A 13,664-nucleotide genomic window follows, 5' to 3' on the forward strand; every position below is an offset into this window, starting at 1 on the left:
TTTCATAAAATTGCTATAACCTAGGAAAGAAACATTTTAAATAGGTAAGTATTTAAACATTATCCCTGAGATTTTTTAACCATTTATTTATTTATTTAAAGATTCTTTTTAAATTGAAGTATAATTGATTTACAATATTACATTAGTTTCAGGTATACAACATAGTGATTCAGTATTTTTATGCCTTGTAAAATGATCACCACAGTCCCTGAGATTATTTTATGTAAGGTGATTTTAAAGGTATAGTAGGGCTTCCCTGATGGCCCAGTGGTTGGGAGTCTGCCTGCCGATTCAGGGGACGTGGGTTCGTGCCCCGGTCCGGGAAGATCCCACATGCCGCGGAGCAGCTGGTCCCGTGAACCATGGCCGCTGAGCCTGCGCGTCCAGAGCCTGTGCTCCGCAGCAGGAGAGGCCACAACAGTGAGAGGCCCACGTACCGCAAAAAAAAAAAAAAAAAAAAAAAAAGGTATAGTATATCAGGAAAGATAATCAACATTCAGAAATCTAAATGCCACTTACTCATGTAAATACTGCTAATTTTTCTAGTGAAAGTTACAGTATTTGAGGGACATTAATGCCTCAGGCTACTTCATCTTCAGTGGATTGCTCCTCCCTCATTCCCCCCTTCCCGGATTGTTTTCATCATTGTTATTTCCTTAACATTTGCAAACCAGATTTCTGGATTGTAGTACATCCTAATGTTATATATAGAAACCAGTGCTTCAGTTTTTAAGGTTCTGTAAAGTTTTGTGTATTAACATTACTCTTCTCTAAACTTTTCTGACTATCCAGATCTAGAAAGTTCTCTCCAGACTGTTGCCAGATATGTATTCAGTTAATACTCTCACCAAGGCAGTGTACATTGCAGTCATTCTTCCTGCTCAGCCTAACATTTTTCCTCCTTCTGGCTAGGAGTATTAGCAGTAATAACCCTCCATGTCTCTGGCCTAGTAATTTAGGTGCTCATCCTCACTCACAACCTTTCTTTATTAAAATGAGTTTTGTTACCTAAAATACTCTGCGATATAACTCAAATCTTAGGAGATAAAATGGGTTGGATTGGTTTGGGTTTAGGCAAGTTTGATTTACACCTTGAAGTGTGTCTAAGTAATGGTGAAACAAATGGGACACATATCAACCACGTGCAGTATGTAAAGAGGAAAATCAGCTAAGGGTAAATAGTGTTAATTTGAAGTGATTATTTGTGAATAATAATTCTTTAGTCCAATATATTTTCTAGTATCTGTCAAATTTGTAATATATCTGCAAGCATCCTTATTTTTTAAGTGTTCGTGATAAGAATGATGGTGTACTCAAGGTGTACTAAAAATACCAAAAATAGCTCTAAGTGCCACACTCTTAACTTCTAAAGTAACTGCTATGGGTTGCTATGAAATTAGCAAAACGTTGTTAGATCTGAGGCAGCAATGACATCATAATTAGACTAGTAGACTAGTGAAGTTCTAGATGAGAATTCCTGTCACTACTGGCAGTGATGGCTTCAGGCAAAGACACTTGTCCTATCTTACCTAAACTCACCAACAACTGCTCTAATGAGAATTCATATAAGCCTGCTATTAAGTGAGGACTTAAGGGTTCTGGATTTTGGGGTGGTTTCTTTGTTTGTTTTTTGTTTCTTTGTCTTCAATCTGGGAGCTACATAGATGAGGACGCTAATTCTGTGCTTCCCCTTGGCATCTATATAGAAAGCTTTATGTTCCAGAACAAAACAGTGTGTGTGCAGAGAAAGCAAGTCTGACCTGAGTGTAGGGCATGTACTAAATTCGGAAGCTAAATTAGTTACTGGTTTTTGTGAGTGGCCAGTGATTCCTTTAGGTAATGAGTAGGCCTGAGGTAGGTCATGGTGTGCTGTCTTCCCCCATAAAGTCAGGCCAAAATGAACATGATGAGCAAATAGTAAAGGACAGTGTGCAGTTAGAGCTACAGATACCCAACCCAGACTCTTGATCTTGGTGATACTCGGGGATTTAATGGGTTGGTTATCTACTAGGTGAGCCTCAAACAGTGACACAGCTCTGTGCTGCATCTGAGAGGGTCCAAACCTCACAGACACAACTGCTTCCATTCCGTAAAATGAAGCTAAAATAATTGAATTTAACTCACAATATATCCTTTCTTCTTGCTTTTTCCTAATCTTCAGGTGTGGTGAGATTCATTTGCCACGGTTTTCATTAAAGCACGGGATGATCCCAAGACGTTATGTAATGCCTTGGAAACAGAACATGAAATTCAGGAATGTGAATCTGAAGGTATTTTCCTATAGGTATTTATAATAAAAAACCTATACTATTTAACATATCTGTGAATAGACATATATAACTCTACAAAAGCTGCTTTGAAATTTATTTTTCATTTTTTCAGCTTTATTGAGGAATAATAGACAAATATGATTGTGTACCTTTAAAGTATACAACGTGATGCTTTGCTATACATTGTGGAGTGATTACCAAGGTCAAGATAACACATTCATCACTTTACATTGTTGACTCTTTTTTTCTTGCAGTGAGAGTGCTTCAGGTCTACTCTCAGCAGCTTTCAAGTATATAATACCGTATTATTAACTATAGTCACTATGCTGAACATTAGACCCTTAGAACTTATTCTTCTTAAAACTGAAAATTTGTACCCTTTGTCTCATTTCTTCCTCCTCCCAGGCCCCGACAACCACCATTCTGTTCTGACAAAAACTATTTGATGCACCTTCACATAAACTTGCAAACAAAAGTTAAATAGCAATATCTATTTAAATAACCCAATTACAAACTTAAAATAGATAAACCAAAAGATTTCATAAACATGTGTCTACCTTTTTCTCTACATAATGGCAACTCACAGCTGTTAAGTTCATCAGAAGTAGGCGCCATTAACATTAAAGCTACAGTACAGAGCATGTATTTTTTTTTAATTGAAGTATAGTTGATTTACAATGTGTTAATTTCTGCTGTACAGCAAAGTGATTCAGTTATACATATATATATATGTATATTTTATATTCTTTTCCATTGTGGTTTATCACAGGATATTGAATATAGTTCCCTGTGCTATACGGTAGGACCGTGTTTATCAATTCTATATGTAATAGTTTGTATCTGCTAACCCCAAACTCCCAATCCAACTCTCCCCCATCCACCCTCCCCCTTGGCAACCACAAGTCTGTTCTTTACAGAGCGTGTATTTTTACAGTTGTATTGCACACTCAGGTTGAGAGCTATGGGAACAGTTTGGCTAGATTTACAGATAAGACTCCTTGCCCACTCAATGCTCTGATTCAGTAGTCAGTAGTTTCAAAACATTTTCCAAATTCAGATTGATTGACCATTCACTTGTGAAAAGGTAAGTTGTTTCTTTAAAGGAGATTATAATATTTTGTAAGAATCAGACAATAAGAGGAGATTTCATGTTAGGATTCCTAGGAAGAAATGTGTTTATATAACTAATTTCCAAATTTCTAAAGGATAAGCAATTAATGTTGAATAAGAATGTACTTTGTGAAGACAGAGATATTACAAAATATGAATATTATGTGGTATACAAAATATAAAAATATGGCTCAATTATTTTCTTACAAAATGCATACATACAATGTAATAAATGAGGCTGCCATTTGCCTTGAGACGATTATTTTATATGTATTTTTATCTGATATTTTGAAAACAAATATGAAACTAAGGAAATCATGGTTCAAATACCAAACTTAAACATCAAATTGGTATGGTTATTAAGACTTTCTAATATCTTAATATTGGGCTGTATTTCATGTAACTTAGTGGCTTATCAAGTCATTTTCAATGTCCTAAGTAGCTTTAGCATGGTGACAATATTAGTACTGACTTTATATTTTTCATTTACTAGAACTATAGGGTATAAACTTTGAGTTGAAGTCAATAATGAAGAACTGTTTTGAATGTATCAAAACATTTCTGTTAGTCTTGCCCTTACTCTTTAGAGCTATAAGTCAGCATAATTCTTTCATTGTTATTTCACTTCTCCAATTTAGTTGACAGTGTTCCTAACAATTTAAAAAATATAATTAGCGACTGGTGTATGGAATATTCTACCTTACAGAGTAAAAGTGAAAATTAAATGAGAATTACAATGAAGTGAATGTGCACTGAATAAATGCTAGCTATGCTTTCTTTTCATTTTACCATTTTTCCTGATGATATAGCTCTTTAACAACATAAAAACAAGAACACAGCATAGGAGAGAGGGAGCTGCACCCCAAGACCAGGCCAGACTGCTGTTCAGCAGTATCAAAGAATCAGAAATAGACGTACAACTAAGATAATCTTAAGTAGCTGTTATCTACCCAGCAGCAGGGTGCAGCAGCAGCTGCATACTGTGTGGCTCTTTTACTTAGTAGTTGGCGAAAGTTTTTTCATTCACATGGAGTGTTTTATTCAACACTCAAAGAATCCTTTAATAATTCCCATTTTATGTTTGAGGAAACTGAGTCTCACGGTAGGTAAATGACTTGTACAAGAACACAAAAGTAGTGAAGCTAAAAGTCAGTGATCTGACTCCAAGTTTATAGTCTGCAGCCCACACCACTGGCTCTTCCTGTTGGTCGGAAGACACCAGTGAGAGAGCACTGCTTTTGAAAAAGGGATATTGCTCTGCCCACTAGACCTTCCTTCTCAACAGGAACAGTTAGAAAAACTGTTGGGCAAATTCCATCTTAATCTAATAAAGTGGGGTTTTTTAAAATTAATTATTTTTCTCTGCGTTGGGTCCTCGTCGTCGCACGAGGGTCCTCTCCATTTGCAGCAAGCGAATGGGGGCCACTCTTTGCTGTGGTGTGCGGGCTTCTCATTGCGGTGGCTTCTCTTGTTGCGGAGCACAGGCTCTAAGCGCGCGGGCCTCAGCAGTTGTGGCACGCGGGCTCAGTAGTTGTGGCTCACGGGCTCTAGAGCGCAGGCTCAGTAGTTGTGGTGCACAGGTCCAGTTGCTCCACTGCATGTGGGATCTTCCTAGACCAGGGATTGAACCCATGTCCCCTGCATTGGCAGGCGGATTCTTAACCACTGCGCCAGCAGGGAAGTCCCTAATAAGGTGATTTTTGGTGTGATATACAGCATATTTTTTTTCTTTTAGCATGCAGAAGCATGTGGGATCCATGCCGGCCCTTTGGAAGACTCTCTGTTTTTGAATCACAGTGAAAGGCTTTGCCATGGGGAAGATCGTAAAGTTGTCTTGAAGAAAGTCCCACCAGAAATAAAAATTGCAGATATGCCTCTGCATTCACCTCTCTCCAGGTACCAAAGCACTGTGATTTCCCATGGCTTCAGGAGGCGACTGGTCTGATGAAAGAAGAATAAAATGATAAAGTATTTCAGTCTCTCCCTCTCTCATAAAGTATTTCAGTCTCTCCCTCTCTCTCTCTCCCATAATGTTTAAGCCCTTGTACATTTGTATTTTGCCTATAGGTTCAATTTGTTCAAAGGCTATAAGTCAACTGCATACTCTTTAAATTATACTAGCTTAGAAAGGAAATAGGCTGTGAGAATATCTGAGATGACGTGGGGGAACAAGGAAAACTGTCTCACTGAAATTAATTTCACACCAAGTAGTTAAGAAACAGCAGACGGATCCAGTCCTACCATCTAACCTTACCACACTCCTCTACCTTTCTCTCCTTCTCATTCCACCCTTATTATTCATCCCCTCCAAAACTCAGTGTCAAGAAAGCCAAACTGAAATAGAGTTGCAGGATGTGGAATTCTTTTTGCTTCTTTTCTGACTGCTCCAACACCCTTCCTTCTGCTCCACTGCACCAACACCCCCCCCTAAGGCTATAGAGACCGGCAGCTAATCAGCATGGTTATTAGAAGTGTTAGTAGACAACTCTGTGATACATCATACAATTTTAGCTGAGACACATGTCTCCATATTGGTTCAGTGTATCCAAGTATCAATTTCCTATAGTGAAGGATTGATTCACATAACTTAAGACATAATAATCACTGTATGCAAAAATGATGCACCACTGTGGAAGACAGTATGGTGGTTTCTCAAACAATTACACTCAGAATTACCTTATGATCCAGCAATTTCACTTCTAGGTATATGCCCAGAAGAATTGAAAGCAGGGATTTGAACAGATATTTGTACACCAATGTTCATAGCAGCATTATTTATAATATCCAAAAGGTGGAAACAAGTCAAATGTCCATCAACAGATGAATGGATCGTTGGGGAGGAAGAAATTTCCCTCTACCCTTCTAGGTTCTTCTGACTGGCTTAAGAATTGAATTGACATGAGACAGATTAACAGGAGAAAGTCAAACAAAAGTTAAATAACATGTATACATGGGAGAGGCCCAGGAAAACTGAGTAACTCACCCAAATGACTGAAACCCTCACTTTGTTTTTAAATTGTATTTATTTATTTATGGCTGCGTTGGGTCTTCCTTGCTGCGCGTGGGCTTTTCTCTAGTTGTGGTGAGCGGGGGCTACTGTTTGTTGCGGTGTGCGGGCTTCTCATTGCAATGGCTTCTCATTGCAGAGCAAGGGCTCTAGGAGCACGGGCTCAGTAGTTGTGACACACAGGTTCAGTAGTTGTGGCGCACGGGCTTAGTTGCTCTGCGGCACGTGGCATCTTCCTGGACCAGGGCTCGAACCTGTCTCCCCTGCATTGGCAGGCAGATTCCCAACCACTGAGCCATCAGGGAAGTCCCTGAAACCCTCACTTTAAATACCACCTTCAGCTAAAGACAGAAGAGGATTTGGAAATAGTGATTTGGGACTTCAAAGGGAGGAAGGCAATTGACATGGAGATGGAAAAGTAAAAGTTTGGTAAATGTTTGCTGGGCCTGCAGAGACAGTGGGACACAGGGTGGCCTGTGATCTCTAAGAGTTTCCCCCACCACATCTAGCTCATGTTCTTTGCAGACATCTCTGGTGATAGCTCTATTCCTGTAATCGGCCCTCTATCTAAATTCCTTCAGGCACTTAGGGGGAAGGTCAAAAGTTCTTCCTGAGTCTTCTGGGCCTTGATTGTTTTCAGCTTGAAATAATCCACATGCCAGAGACATTTTAGGGTGGCAAATTTTGTTTCCCTACAGATAAACAAAATATGGTATATGAATGTAATGGAATGGATTATTAGTCAGCCATAAAATGAAGTTCTGTTACATGTTCTAACATGGGGAACCTTGACAACAGGCTAAGTGAATAAATAAGACATAAAAAGACAAATATTGTGTGATTTCACTTATATGAGATACCTAGAGTAGTCAAATTCTTAGAGATAGAAAATAGAATGGTAGTTAGTTACCAAGGGCTACAGAAGAGGGGAGAATGGGGAGTTATCATTTAAAGGGTACAGAGTTTCAGTTTGACATGAAAAGTTCTGTAGATGGATGGTTACACAACAGGGTGAATGTATTTAATGCCACTGAATTGTACACTCAAAAAGGGTAAAAATCATTAATTTTATGTCATATATATTTTACCAGAATTTCTTTTTTTAAAAAGACCATAGTGGGTCTAAGCTATGCTTCATTCAGCCAAGTGTTCATATCTGATAACAGCACCAAGGAAACTATTACAAAAAAAGATAGAGCTGTCCATCTAATAACAACTTAAAAATCAGTAACGAAAGCATAAATAAATTATTAAGGAAGATAATTTAAGTGATACTGAACTGAAGTTGGGTCCACTTGACAATTTGCTGACACTGGGTTGTGGTGAAGGAAAATACAGCATTTATTGTAGGCACCAAGCAAGGAGAATGGGCAGCTCATGCTCAAAAGAACCAAACTCCCCAATAGCTTTCAGGGAAGGGTTTTTAAAGGCAACATTCAGGGTGAGGGTTGCAGTGGGTATGACTTTCTTCTGATTGGTTGGTGGTTGTTAACAGGGTGGTGTTTCAGGAATCTTATTCACCAACCTGGTTCCAACCAGTATGGGGTCTCTATGCTTGTGGTCAGCGTGTAGTCACCATCCTCAGCCTGGGTGGGAGTCTTTGTCCCTGCAGAACAACCCAAAGATATGTGTCAGATTGTTGTATATATCCCTTGAGGAGGAACTAGGACTCTGTTTTACTGCTGAACTATATTGTTTCTTGACTGCTTTTCCTGTGTTTCTGCATTCCCTCACTTCCCTAATTAATAACTACTTGTGCCTGCTCTTTGGAACTTTGGGAAGGCCTAGGAGACCAAAGCCTTTTTCTACAAACAAGAAATGGGAGACACAGAGGGGCTTTTGTACCTAGGAAGGCTCTGCAGGGTCCTGCTTGGTTTCAGCTTCAGGTCTTCTCAACTTGTCTCTCCCAGTGTGGAACCACCACCTTATGATCTGGGACAAGGAGAATTAGGGCCCCAGTATTCTCAGAGCCTCTATGCCCAAGGCAGAGCTTCCATCCCATGAATTGGGGCTGAGTAGAAAAAAAAGGAGTCCCCCACCTTTTGGCCACACTTGCACAGAACTTAGCTTCAGAAACAGGTAGCTGGGGTCAGGATGAGAAATGCTGATATCCTGCCCTGCCTAGGAAGACAGCCCTCTACCTGGGATCTGTGGGGAGAGGAACCCTGTGCTCTTGGCTGCACCAGTCTGCAGTAGAGTTTCCACTATGGTGAGCTGGGAGGGGAGAGGAGAGAAGTGGGTCCTGGATCAAACACCTCAGGGTTCACTGAGCTTTAGGAGATTTCATTAAATAAATATTTCTTCATTTGCTGTATGCACCCAGGACCATGTCCAGAGACTTTAAATGGCTGTCCTTTTATAATTATTACTGATTTTTTTTTGGTAGTGAGTCTGAAGAGCTCCTCACATTGTCATGCTGGAAGTGAAACTCTAGCCTTTTAAAAATTGTTCTAAGGAATCCCGTAGTCCTTTAGATCCAAGTTCTCAAGAGAACATAAAGCCCAGTCCGAAGAACTAGAAGAGATACTAGAATATATCTGTCTTGGACTTCCCTGGTGGACAGTGCTTAAGAATTCGCCTGCCAATGCAGGGGACACAGGTTCGATCTCTGGTCCGGGAAGATCCCACATGCCGTGGAGCAACTAAGCCCGTGTGCCATAAGTACTGAGCTTGCGCAATAGAGCCCATGAGCCATAACCACTGAGCCTGCATGCCACAACTACTGAAATCCACGTACTAGAGCCCATGCTCTGCAACAAGAGAAGCCATCACAATGAGAAGCCCGTGCACCACAACGAAGGGTAGCCCCCACTCACCACAACTAGAGAAAGCCCGCAGGCAGCAACGAAGACCCAACACAGCCAAAAATAAATAAGCAAATAAATTGAAAACAAAAACAAAACAAAAAGAATATATCTGTCTCCTCAACTGACAAGTACTAGAGCCTAAATAAAGGTATGTGAGGAAGAAAACTGTGAAATATAATTTATATAATTATGTCATTCTACCCACACTTCAGTCCAAACTTGAGAAATTGCCAGGAGGACAATTTATACATCTAATTTAAGAAAAAAAGAAAAAAGCAGTTCTGAATTTTAAAAGCTATTTAGGATAAATTGAAGATTTTTGCTTCCTATAATTCCCTACTTTGCCTCTAAAACAGACCTGAGCCAACTAACCCACTTCTTCTCAAGAGTAAGCATTGACAGGACTATGTTCCTGTCAAGTATTTCTCCATTATTTTCTCTTCCATTGAAAACAAAAGAAAATTTGGCTGGTGGTGGGATAATTATCAGCAAGATCTTTAAGTTAAAATTCGAGATACTTCTCTGTGTTTATACCACTCAACTAGAATTTAAAATCCAAGGCGACACCTGAGGCTCAATTTCACAGCAATGAGGAATAGGAATGCTGCAGGACATCCTGAAGAGGTTCACCTCTCTATGAAGGGGTGCCTAGAACTGCAGAAGCTCATTTGAGTAGGGTCTTTGTACATCTCTAGGAATAAACTGAAAAAAAAAAAAACCTTCAACAAAAGAGTTGCACTGAGCAATGTACAGTGCTTGGTTCTTGCCTCATGAAAACACCTGAGTATATTGTTCTCATCCAGTTGTGCTAATTGTGAGGTCTGGCCCAGTGACAGTCTCCTCACCCTATGGTATCAATTATTCTGTCCTACTTAATTTTCTCTAATTTTGTGTGACCCCTAGGTTATGTCCCAGGAAGTGATTCTCTTTCAGATTATTCCTCATCTAATGTCACTCTCTTAGATGTAAATTCTAATTTGTACCTTTGGCTTTCTCCTTTCAAAACTCCCCATTCCACTGTGGTTCAGTTTAAGACTGTAAATTTCCTTGCAAGAGAGCAGATTATGGTGCTGCATCTTGGCCCAGGTGGGTTAGTGCCAGTCACTGGGAAATCTCTGGGATTTCCAGGGTCAAAAATGCCAATGGATATATTTTTCACATACTGAGAATATAGGTGATCATATTTGGCCTTTACTCATTAGCTTCCGTCAGCCTGAGGGGCCACCAAGAGCAGGTGAATAGGTGTATCCCACACAGGGGCGTCTGGCAGAGAAGGTGAGCAGCGGCTAGAATGGAGCCAGCACTACACTCCCCAAGCTGTGTGCATCTCAGTGCATAACTGGGACCCCAGCAACATGGGGACCAGTACAAAAGTCTTCACTGAAACTTCTCTGGCTTTTATGTGATTTACCAATAAAAGCCTTGCTGTCAGAAAACATCTTTCTTCTTTTAAGAATGTGACCAAAACAGTGACCATTGCTGAAGTACCAGCAGCCAAGATGAAGTTCAATCCCTTTGTGGCTTCTGATCAAAGCAAGAACCAGAAAAGGCACATCAATGTACCTTCCCACATTCACAGGAAGATTATGTCTTCCCCCTCTTTCCAAAGAGCTGAGACAGAAGTACAGTATTCGATCCATGCGTATCCAAAAGGATGAGGAAGTTCAGATTACGCGAGGGCACTGCAAAGGGCAGCAAATTGGCAATGTAGCCCAGGCTTACGGGAAGAAGTATGTCACCTATACTGACTGAGTGCAGCGAGAGGAGGCTAATGGCACGACTGTCCATGTGGGCATTCGCCCCAGCAAGGTGCTTGTCACTAGACTAAAACTGGACAAAGACCACAAAAAGATCCTTGAACGTAAAGTCAAATCTCTCCAGGTAGGAAAGGAAAAGGGCAGACATAAGAAAGAAACAATTGAGAAGATGCACGAATAAAGTAATCTTATATATAACTTTCATTAAAAACTGTTAAAATGAAAAAAAGGAGAATGTGGCAAAATGTGTGTGAAAGAACACTAGATGAAAAGTCAAGGTGTACCCAGTGTGAATGAAAAGAATGCATATGACCAGAAAACAATGCTGGAAGCCAGTGCATCAAAATGTTTACAATATTAGTTTTGGATGGTGGAGTTATGATTCTTATTTACATCCTCGTATCTTTGTAAATTACAGCAAACATGTATTTTTCTCCACATGTGTGGAAAGCACTCCTCTCTGTTCTGCTGTCAGAGTTTTATATCCAACATAACTATCAACTCTTCTATGAAACCTATTTCATATCCTATTTTCTCCTGTACCAGTTCTCTCCACCTTAACCTTTTCCAAGTTGGTTCTCTGCTTTCTCCTTCTTGACCAGAAGAGGTCTCTGCTGCGTCACTCAAAAAAAGACAAAGCTTTCTTTTTTTTTTTTTCTTTTTTTAAAAATGTTTTGTTGGTTTGCGCTTTTTTAAAAAGGTAAAAATTCTTCAGTGCCTCTGAAACTAACAAAATTTTCAAAGAGAGCATTTTATCAACAAAGGGGAGCTTAAACCCTTTGGGTACCGTCATCAGTGCCTTGCATTTTACTGAGCCACAGAGCAATTTCATCTGATATGTAAAAATTTGAAAACTAAAAAAGAGAAAACAAGGGAGAACACATTTAAACAGGAAAACATATCTTTTCTAGGGACAAATTAAAAGCCATCAGTAAAGCACTTCCGAGAGCATGGACTTCAGTTAGCCTGACCTGGCTTTGAATTCTGACTTCACTACTAACTGTGTGGCTTCAAGCAGCTCCACGCACCATATTCCTCTCTCTCAGTTTGTCATCTGGAAAATGAGGCTACAGATAGCTCATTCATAGAGTTGTAAATAGTCTGTTAGGGAACAGAAAAGCGCTTAGCGTGATGCTAAATAACGATGTTTAGATTCTTATTAGGCCTGTGGACAGACATATGGATTGGGTTGGGAGTTAAATTTTAGCCATACCATGGCTAACTCAGTTGCAAAGTAGCTTTTTCCCGAGAGGAAGAATATAGGAATAGCAGGAAATAGGAAATTCCCTCAAATGGGAAGAGGAACGCTTTTTATCAACCATCTTTGCTTCAAATATCACCACTAAGAAAAAAAACCGAAAATTCATATCTCTAATTTCTTTCAGGGGCTAGGCTAGAATTTCTGTTCCAAGCTGCATCTTTCAAATAATTGTCTCACCAGGAGCCTCGCATTCATCAGATGAGCTCCTCATCTTCCCCACTCTTCTTTTCAGGCCTACTGTTTTCTCCTGACTTAACTATTTGTACAAGTTATCTAGCATTGGTAAATACCATCACCTAATAACGTCCTATGTTCTGGGTTCTCTGGGTCTCAGAAATCACATTAGATCCCGTCTGCTCCCCTTTCCCCTTCCCCACAAAGCCATTCAATCATACCTGTTCCTTGTAGGTAGATGGTAGTATCTTTAAGAGCTGTCTCCTCTTTCATTGCCCGTGAAGAGCTACTCTCCTCCTTGAACCACATTTCTTACGGTTCTGAGACGGGGCCCCCAGATTTGCATTATTAACAAGCTTCCAGGTGAGGCTTATGTGTGGACCACACTCTAAGTACTGTCAACATGTCTAGGAAGTACCGCTATGCAAGAAGCATATATAGAACTTCCTTAAACATTATAGTTTGTCCAAAGGTAATCAAAGCCACAGCCCATGTAGCTGATACAGATTAAAGAATTTGGATCACAGGTAAATGGTTTTCACCACCTATAAGCCGCTTTGGTGCTGCTGCTATTTCATCAATTCAGGCTGTTCCTTTTTATTGCTGAATAGTATTTCATTGTATGAATGTACCACAATTTATTTGTTTATTTTTTTATTTATTGGCTGCATTGGGTTTTCGTTGCTGCGCAGGGGCTTTCTCTAGTTGCGGTGAGCGGGGGTTACTCTTGGTTGAGGTGAGCGGGCTTCTCATTGCGGTGGCTTCTCTTGTTGCGGAGCACGGGTTCTAGGCACACGGGCTTCAGTAGTTGTGGCTCACGGGCTCAGTAGTTGTGGCTCACAGGCTCTAGAGCGCAGGTTCAATAGTTGTGACACACAGGCTTAGTTGCTCCACGGCATGTGGGATCTTCCTGGACCAGGGATCGAACCTGTGTCCCCTGCGTTGGCAGGTGGATTCTTAACCACTGCACCACAAGGGAAGTCCCCACAATTTGTTTATTCATTCACTCATTGAAGCTCATTTGCCTTTTGTGTTAGAGGTCCCCAAGACCACTTCCAGTTTCAATAATTCACTAGGAGGACACGCAAGACTCAGCATGTAGTCATACTCATGGCTATGATTTATTACAACAAATGGATATGTTACCAGATCAAACTTGGATCCACTTGCTGGCCAATCATCTACTGACACTGGGTTGTGGTGAAGGAAAGTGCAGCGTTTACTGCAGGCCAACCAAAGAGTTCAGGCAGCTGGTGTTTAAAAGTCCCAAACTCCTTG

The 13,664-nt window shown here is 40.3% G+C and overlaps 1 protein-coding gene and 1 pseudogene across 1 annotated transcript; both read left to right on the forward strand.

The window, feature by feature from the left end:
• The first annotated feature begins 1,471 nt into the window (after nucleotides 1-1,471).
• TEX43 (testis expressed 43) lies at nucleotides 1,472-5,369 on the forward strand. Its single transcript, XM_029215689.1, has 3 exons — nucleotides 1,472-1,581; nucleotides 2,162-2,270; nucleotides 5,116-5,369. Exons 1-3 carry the CDS (start codon nucleotides 1,496-1,498, stop codon nucleotides 5,323-5,325), a joined length of 405 nt encoding a protein of 134 aa, XP_029071522.1. The 5' UTR covers nucleotides 1,472-1,495; the 3' UTR covers nucleotides 5,326-5,369.
• A 5,324-nt stretch (nucleotides 5,370-10,693) lies between these two features.
• On the forward strand, nucleotides 10,694-11,132 carry LOC114893080 (annotated as a pseudogene).
• Nucleotides 11,133-13,664: the final 2,532 nt, after the last annotated feature.

Source organism: Monodon monoceros, unplaced genomic scaffold (genome assembly GCF_005190385.1).
Source record: "Monodon monoceros isolate NGI ecotype Baffin Bay Population unplaced genomic scaffold, NGI_Narwhal_1 Super_Scaffold_12, whole genome shotgun sequence".
Taxonomy (NCBI): Eukaryota; Metazoa; Chordata; class Mammalia; order Artiodactyla; family Monodontidae; genus Monodon; species Monodon monoceros.

Bases quoted from the DNA above. Each gene is read 5' to 3' on its own strand.
- TEX43 (XM_029215689.1), top strand. From the start codon at position 1,496: ATGGCTTCAGGCAAAGACACTTGTCCTATCTTACCTAAACTCACCAAC. The intron at 1,582-2,161 runs GTGAGGACTTAA...CCTAATCTTCAG, and splicing joins TCATATAAGCCTGCTATTAA to GTGTGGTGAGATTCATTTGC. The intron at 2,271-5,115 runs GTATTTTCCTAT...TTTTTCTTTTAG, and splicing joins TCAGGAATGTGAATCTGAAG to CATGCAGAAGCATGTGGGAT.